Here is an 8,441-nt window from a genome sequence, read left to right on the forward strand (position 1 = left end):
TCCAGCAGAGGACATAGGCTAGCATAATGGTTATGATGAATTAGTACATCACGCCTTAACACTAAATCTCTATTGTTCAATGAAACTCTGCAGAAATTTGCTAGCTGATGTTGGGTGAAAGCCGCCGACGGTTTTCCCACTATTCTGTTTCAAAAGAGGATGTTCAAGTTTGCCATCCTCTTAAAAAACTCCATGTATACAGCACATTACTAAAATATGACATGTTCATGGCTACGTCCAGGGAGTGTGTTATGTGATCAAGTCTAAGATCTGTTCAAGATGCTCCAAGTTCAATATAACGGCTTCTGTCCTGGAAGTCCAAAATTGAAATTCCATTTTGAGAACATTCCTATTTATGCTTATTTATTTACTCACTCACAAATGTTGCCTCACTGACGTTGCCCTGTCCCCCTTTCACCTATTCTTACCATCAAGCCTTGGTAGTTCGCAGCTGCACACACGCTGAAACGACCACAAATCAATGACATCACAAAGTAGAAGGACCTCATTATAAGGTATATCATATTGGGCAGTCCATATATAAAAAATCTAAGGAAGTAAGAGATGCCATTGGTCATTATGTTCTATTTAATAAAAAAATCTGTGAGATTGAGAGGTATGTGTGAGCTTAAGTTATATGAACGCATCCTATACACCACATTTCCCGACCGCCTGCAAGGACGAGAGATTCGGTGCTGGGCTCGGTCCCGTTTCGCTCGCAGCTACTAGGGGAATTTCTGTTGGTTTTTTTTTCCTCCGCTTAGTGATATGCTTAAATGCAGCGGGTTGTCTTTAAATGAGTTTCATGTGATGTTAAATGCAAGAACATTTCAGCAGCGTTTCCCACCCCCTAAGGCCAGTCTATCTGCCAGAACTTGATATCACTACCGCATAAATGGAATTCAGAAAATCTAGCCCCTCTGAAGAATGAAACAAGAGTCTACAGCAAAGTCAGCAAATACCTATGCTTGTTTAATGCCGTTTCAGAAGTTGGCACCCATTAGAGAGCTTTACAAAAAGGGTAACAAATGTTTCGGGCCCCAAAGAGCTTAGTTTGCACTGGTTTTGAGTCACACAGGAGCTGTGAGAATTAGAGTTGACTTTTGCATTACTGTTTGCATCTTGCAATTGGAGCACTATCGCTGCTAGCAGGACAAGATAAGGTGGATAATTAGAAGCAGGTACATAAAATGTTTTTGGCACATGCATTCTCCTAAAGACAAATTTCCAGCTAATAAGTTTTCCTGTAAACACCAACACTTCGTTGTGTTTAACTTCATCAGCATCATCAGCCAAGGCTGTCCAAATTTGTGTTTTGCCAGTCTCAAGTACTGAAGCACCCATAAATTCTCAAATCAAACATCAACCTCAAAAACAGAGGCAATTTACTATTCAATCTTTGTCATGAGCATGAGGTGTGAGAAAATGAGAGCCTGCAACAATATTTATTTGACAAGACCATCACGAGGCAGCACGAAAATTGGACTATTTTAGCCATAAACGACAGCTGTCACTTCTTGAGTTGAAGCAAAAAATTTTGGAGCAAGTGTGGGGCTCCCCACTAAACATGAGAAATAGCAAGCATGCTCAAAGTAAAACCCGAACATTACTCCTCGCAAATGTTTGTATAGTGGCGTCTATGCTATGATTTTGGGGTCTCTATTAACAAAAACTTTCCTTCCTACCCTCTTTCTCTCCTTTTAAGTGAATGGTGGCAGACCAGAAGTTTCAATTCCAATTAATGTTCCTGCCTTTCCCTCACTTGTATCCCTCTCTCTCTTTCTCTGACATGTGACAGTAAACAGGAAAGACACTGCCACTGTTGTTCTGCCACAATATAAACACATTTGTCTGAGCCTCATGAACGTTTTCGAACACCTTCAAGCTGTTTTTACATAACAAGGCAATGGTACCTCGTCAAACACTATTAAATCAACTGTAATGGAACTTACATAAAGCATATGAGCCCTGCAAATGTGTCTTGCATATCCAAGACAATTGGAGTAAATGAGTTCTTAAACATTTAATTATGCATAACACAGCTGCACTCACCGGCATTATACTGTGGGCCATACTATAATGGGTCCTACTCCACGCGACAGCATGCAAGAAAGGAAAGCCTATGATACTAAGCAAAAAAAGAAGACTTATGTAGTCTGCAAGTTCATCTCTATTACACCCATGTTAAGTTCAGGGCAGCTTACCGCTCTCCCATAGCAAAATACACGGTACTTTGAGTCTTCGACCATCTTTTTCTAAACATACAGTAGACTCTCAGTAAACCTAACCTGAAGGGACCGGTAAATGTGTTTCATTTAACAGGAGTTTCGTTTACTGAGAGATGAACATGGGTGCAGAGTACAAGACCGTAACCAAGCATTGCAGAGGCAATGGTTACGTTTAAGCAGTAGTTCCGTTTAACAGATTTTCATTTATTGAGAGTCTACTGTAGTTCAAAAGGGCAACTGCAATAAGGTGCCACACCTACAATGCCTGGCCTTTCACAAGACCTACAAAATAACCAGTATAGAATTGATTTTGTGACTTATAAATAGTACTGCATTCTTTAAGATTGGTTATACACCCTGTTTAATGAAATTAGGGCAACAGTCATGCCCTGACAAAGTAGTTTCCTTAGCACAGTTTTGGCTCCTGTGACTATTCGTGTCTGATCCCTTCTTTTTTGATGTTATTAGAGAGCTGTACTTCACGCAGAATATCTAACTGTTGTCGTAATGTTTTTACCTTCCCTGTCGCAGTGTCAAGTCGGCGATTGTTGTCTCACCTGTCTACAAACATGATTATTGTTGCCATGTCATCCTTGTAATCTTCTAGTGCCTTCTTCAGAAGCCTGACTTTGTAGCCACCTCCCATGCCTTTTGCCATGTCCCCACCAAGCCACTCTTCGTGCATTCCAAGGATCTGGAAGTTATAACAAGTGAAATATTCTTTTTTCATCATATAAGCACTAACAAACATGTGCACATGTCATTTGGACCTGATGTATCTTCTGATTCATGCATACTAAGTCATTGACCACATAAACAACAAAACATGAACATTAGACCAGTATACCTATGACTTAATGTATGATTTGTTTTAATAAACATGGAAAATAAAAGTTGTCAAAGCTCGCACTAAACTTCGCAAGGCATGAAACAGCAAAACAAGATGATTCTAAAGACTAACATGGCGGCTATGCAGCCTCATTATTAGAAAATTATAGTTTGACATAATCAGAACATTTGCACATCTAGTAGAAGGTGGCAAGGAGTGCGAAACTTGTGCCACATTAAACTTGTATGTAATAAATTATAATGAATTACTTGTAATCAAGCACACTTTTTTTCAATTTTTTTAATGCATTCATTACTCCTTTTACTCTGTTAATTGAAACTATTTACCCTATTGACCAGATATACAAGGAGATGCAGTTTAAAGCACTTCATTTTTATGAAGACTATAGAACACTTACAGCTGCGTCATGCAACTCCCTTGGAAATACGAATATCCAAGTGGCCGACCCTAGCAATGAGCCATTGCTTTCTAACGTTAAAACAACCCATCAAATGTTCCCAAACAGAATGAATTGGTGGTCTTACACGTCTAAATGGTTACTCTATTTTTGGCCGTCGATGCCAAGAGATTGCCTCTGGGTCAATTTTCGTACCTTTATGCTGGCTCGGTGAGCACTACTTTCTAAGAGCGCTCAGCTTCAAAAAGGACCCAAACACAAGCATTGTTGCATCAGGCAGCAGTCACATTGAGCAAATGTATACTGTTCGTACACTATAAAAACACATGTGCCCATTCAGTCTGCACTGAGTGAGTCTTCAGTGGTGTTATTGATGTTTTCACAGGAAAATGGGGAAAAACGACCAGCAAGGACTTTATGAAGCAATTGTTTTTGAAGATAAACATGTGCAAGCTGCAGAGGACACATGCAAGAGCCAGACCAACTATTTTCTGCACTGTCAATAAAATTTTTCTACAGCGTCAATAAAAATTTATATGAAGTAATGCGGAAGTAAGTTTCCGCAAATATAATAAATTCTTTTTTTTTTCAAATGAAGTAATTGTAGAATAAACGTGGTGTGCAAGCATTGCAGAGAAAAATTAAGATTCAAAGTAGTATATTCTTATCATATGAATATGTCAATCCACGTTGATTAAATGAATGCATGATCCGAGCCCGACAGAAAGACAACTGCCAGTGGAACTTACCTTTGGTTCGAGGCCATATATCTTTGCAGAGCGTGCGAAGCGCTTAAAGCCATCCGTTTCGTCACTAGCGACAGTGAATATAACTAGCCTGTGAGTGCCTGGAACGCAAAATCAAACGTGCTATTTAGTGACACGGCGTCAAAAGCCGTTTCTTCCAATTATACAAGAAAGTCGGCTGCTCACCGGGTTTAACTGGTTCAGAATCATTTGCTACGTAAACTGACTTGACACGCTGGTTGGCATCCACAGGAGGTTGGCAGGCAACGCCTTGGCCCTCGCTGTCGGCAGCGACATTGCAGAAACCTGGCGTACGTAAACGTGCGAGCAACTCTTGTTTTCTTCCTTGCGTTTTTTGGCCCGCTTCGGGGAGCGCTTCACATAAAACCGTCACCAACATGAAAGTAACGAAACTCACACAAACGAAACTCATTGCGCTCTCCTCCAGCGGTTGAGCGTACGTTTTTCTATTTTACCTATTTGCCCAACCATCAGCACAAGGCACTGCGTACTAGATTAAAGCTCAAAACTTTCACAAAAGAAAGCTCCGCGTAGTTGCAATCACTCTGTACGGGCCCGGGATGAACCCAGAACCGTGCGGCATACACAGAGTTAAGTAAAGTGTGTTTTAGCGCAAAGGTGCCCAGTAAATAACTTTAAAAGTATTCGTCCCACTGACGCTTTCGCCAGCACAAAAAAAATATCGATGACACGATCGCACGAAGAGCTTCGTTGAAGCTACATCCACGCAGCGATACAGTGCGTACGTGCGCTCTTCTTTTGAACTACGTCGAATAGGAACAAGCGCCAGTAGCAATTAATTTATCGCTTTTAACCGTCGAATAATGGCTCAAGAATTCAGTGCTAGTTAAATCTCACAAGTTGTGCCAGTTAAGCAAGCCGCGAAGAATAAACAACCGCCTCCGCACGCTCTATCCGTCCGCCGGACACGCCAAGTGTCGCACTCTATTCGAGCGAAATATGCGTTCCGTTCGACGTGTTAGAAGGCTCCAAGAGAAGCCGTATTGATCGAAGAGCGAGCGAGTTTCATTGCCAGTCGATTCACGTACCTGTTTTACCTTGAGAATCCTCATCAGCTACTGCGTGACCCGAGAAAGTTGCTAAGAAGGCGATCACCACCAACCGTAGCGCGGCCATTTTGAAACGGGGTAGGCGAGGCGGCGGTCTCTTCCCTTCAGCGCGATGCGAGCGAAAGCGGCGCGCTTTCTCTCTCCCTCTCTTATCCATCCCCTTTCTTCCGCAGACTCCCAAGGCGGCACTCCCCTCCTCAGCTTCTTTTTAGCTGCCCGTCAACTTTCGCTGCTGGCGGTGTCGCGATCTGTCTTATTTTATTTTGCTTCGGGCCTTGTACGGCTTCGATTCAAGCCGCTCTCTCCAAGCCTCCTACCCTGTTCCGTCTCTCACATCTTCCTAGACGGCCCCGTCTAGAACGAGGCGTGTTGAAAGGGTGCGGCGCGCGCCTGCGTCCCACATCACCGCTCAAGTTGGCATTCTGTCGTGGCAACGTCGTGGCGCATATGTTTGCGCTCGGAGCACTCAATGAGACTCGCGCAATTTTCAAAAGTCACGCCTCACCATCAACAGGAGGCAAACGCAACTGTAGTTACTCAGTTTGTCTTTATTTCGCAACAGTACCGTTGCTTTCTATTCTCCAAGTCCAGGGACGCGGAAGGCTAGCTGACAAGTGTCACACGTGGAAGAAAGTGTACGTACATACCTCCTTGTACAACTTTTTCGTTCACAGCAAGTCGGACACCAAAATAATTGGCGACAAACTTTGGACAAATAGGAAAAGAACAGAAAAACAAGAACGCAATGAAGTACAATGGGCGATATTTGACGGTACTGCTTTGTCGTCAAATTGAATTACATTTAGTTTGCAGGGCTTTTCATATAAGTGCATATTTAATGCTAAATGAAAGAAAAGGCAGCGCCAGCTAGGATTCTTTTACCAGAGGAGAAGGGCAGAAGCGTAGTCGGCCATTTTTTTCGGCGAAGGGGGGGGGGGAGGTTACTTAACAATGAATTCCTTCGAGAAGGCGGAAAACTTTTTTTGCGTTCTTTCACTTTTTTCTGAGGGGGGGGGGGGGGGCAAAAAGAAATGAAGGAGCCTTGAACCCCGCCCCCAGCCACCCCTGAATGAGAGCCACGTTGCACAGATACGAGGCATGCGGATGTGAGTTCTCGAAAGAGAAGGCAAACTGCGCAACTTCTTGTCAGTTGTTACGTGACCCGGCGATAGACCTAGCTCTTTGAAACAAAAACCCAAAAGCAAGGACGCGCGCTGCGAAATAAAAAAAAGATTGCAATCCCAGCGGCCAACGGACTGAACTCAAACGTCTCTCGTTACACTTGACGGTTCGCGAGCGGCGATGGCAATTAAGTGCCGTGTTTTCACGAATGTAACCCGCTTGCCTTCGATATATCAACCAAGGTTGGAGGCCAAACAAGTTATGAAGCACTTAGCTGGTCAACTGTCCAGTGCGGCGTTTTATTTGTTTGTTTATTGCATCTGTACGGTATGTTTTCGTCTAAATGGAATGAACGCGAGCTACTATAGCAAGAACTTTTTGCTGCTTTTTTTTAGAGTTTGTCTTTTCAGAGCTGGTGTTCATTCGTTGCATCAATATGCAGAAGAGTAGACAGAAGGAATCAGCATCTCCTTGCGTATTAAAGGACAAAAAAAAAAGGAAATTGCAATTGTTCGAAGCAGCTGGAATTTACTTTTAACTATTTTGCCACGTGTCCACGAGTTCACACGGGGTCTCGATCGTAAGACTAAATGGGCCAGAACCACTGGCATAGCCAGAGAGCCAGATGGTGGGGAAGGGGGGTATAGGGAGAATGACCTTCCTGAGCCTGCCCCCCTATTTCTTTTTAATTTTGCATTTGTACGTGTACACACAAACATACAAACGCACGCACAAGCATGCTTAAATATAGTTGAACCCACTGCCCCCCCCCCCGTACACATTTGAAAATCATGACTGGCTACGCTGCTGGTCAGGACGTCTTATAATTCATCACTACAGTGCAACAGGATATACAAGCTCCATGCGATGTCTTGTTTTTTTTTTTGCGTCCTACCTTTGAACATGAACTGCATAGGGTGTTTGTAACTGGAGTGTATTTTCAGTATGCAAGAGACAGAAAAGACAGTGCGTTATGATTGTACGCTGATCAAGTTGGTTAATGTTTATGACAAATTTTTCGTACAGAATTCACGGGTGCGATGAGCGTTGCTCGAGAAAAAAAAATTGACCACGAAGACAGCAAGAAGATGGATTCGGATCTATGCAAGTGCCACACCAGAACTGTTTCCACGAGGCCCAATTTCTTTCAAGGGGGGGGGGGGGTATTCCAAATGTTTCAAGTAAACATGACACATCACCCATACAACACGAATAATATATCTTATCAAGCACAGCATAATAATGTAAAAATATAATTATACAATTATATCACTCAGTTTTCGATAACGTATAGGTGGATGAACAAGCACCGTTTGCTCATTCCTCTGGGAGCACACATTCTATAACTTGCAGACACGGACACATGAAAAAAAATCAAGACACCACGAACGCCACAATATGCGTCCAATTTGAATCTATTTCTTGAGAAGGAAGGGATCTAAGATGGTGTATACCGTAAAACGAGCAGAAAAGAAGAGCATTTTTAAGTGCTGAGCACTTTAGTGGGCAGGGCTGTAGTATGCTGTCGTGTGCTCTGAGCGTATGCTGTCGTCGTCGCTTGGCGTATAGCGGGTGAGACCACATATAGTACGCCTCTCCTCGTGAATTCGTATTAATCTTTCGTGGGGAGGGGCACTCCAATTAGTCTATTGGCCAAATATTGGGGCGCTTTTCCTCGTCAATTTGTATTGATTTGTCGCATAGCTATCCGACGTAGCATAACAAAAGAGTCTTCTTCCTCTTAAGAGAGAGAGAGAGATGTAGACTTTATTAATTCCCGGCAGATCGCTGGGATGGGCTCCCCCCTTAGGGGCCAACGAAGAGACCGTGTCTCCCGGCAGCTTCCTTGGCCTGCTCGATCGCCCAAAGTTGCTTGTCCAGGCCCGAACTGAGCAGCGCAGTCCGCCAACGCGCCCGAAGGTCTTCATTGGAGGCCGCGACCCCAAAATTTCTGACTAATGCTGGACATTCCCATAGGATATGGTCAAGAGTGGCTCTGGTGGTACA

At 43.3% G+C, this 8,441-nt stretch overlaps 1 protein-coding gene across 2 annotated transcripts in view; it reads right to left on the bottom strand.

Annotated features, from left to right (window-relative positions):
• The window catches only part of Plod (procollagen lysyl hydroxylase), a 150,099-nt gene extending 144,666 nt beyond the window's left edge, over nucleotides 1-5,433 (bottom strand). For both annotated transcript variants that reach the window (XM_037428350.2, XM_037428339.2), the window contains exons 1-4: nucleotides 5,292-5,433; nucleotides 4,408-4,527; nucleotides 4,225-4,322; nucleotides 2,786-2,922 (exon numbers count right to left, since the gene is read on the bottom strand). In XM_037428350.2, coding sequence (XP_037284247.2) covers nucleotides 2,786-2,922; nucleotides 4,225-4,322; nucleotides 4,408-4,527; nucleotides 5,292-5,379 — 443 coding nt within the window. In that variant the 5' untranslated portion in view covers nucleotides 5,380-5,433. The remainder of the gene's footprint in view (nucleotides 1-2,785; nucleotides 2,923-4,224; nucleotides 4,323-4,407; nucleotides 4,528-5,291) is intronic.
• Nucleotides 5,434-8,441: the final 3,008 nt, after the last annotated feature.

Source organism: Rhipicephalus microplus, chromosome 3 (assembly GCF_043290135.1).
Source record: "Rhipicephalus microplus isolate Deutch F79 chromosome 3, USDA_Rmic, whole genome shotgun sequence".
Taxonomy (NCBI): Eukaryota; Metazoa; Arthropoda; class Arachnida; order Ixodida; family Ixodidae; genus Rhipicephalus; species Rhipicephalus microplus.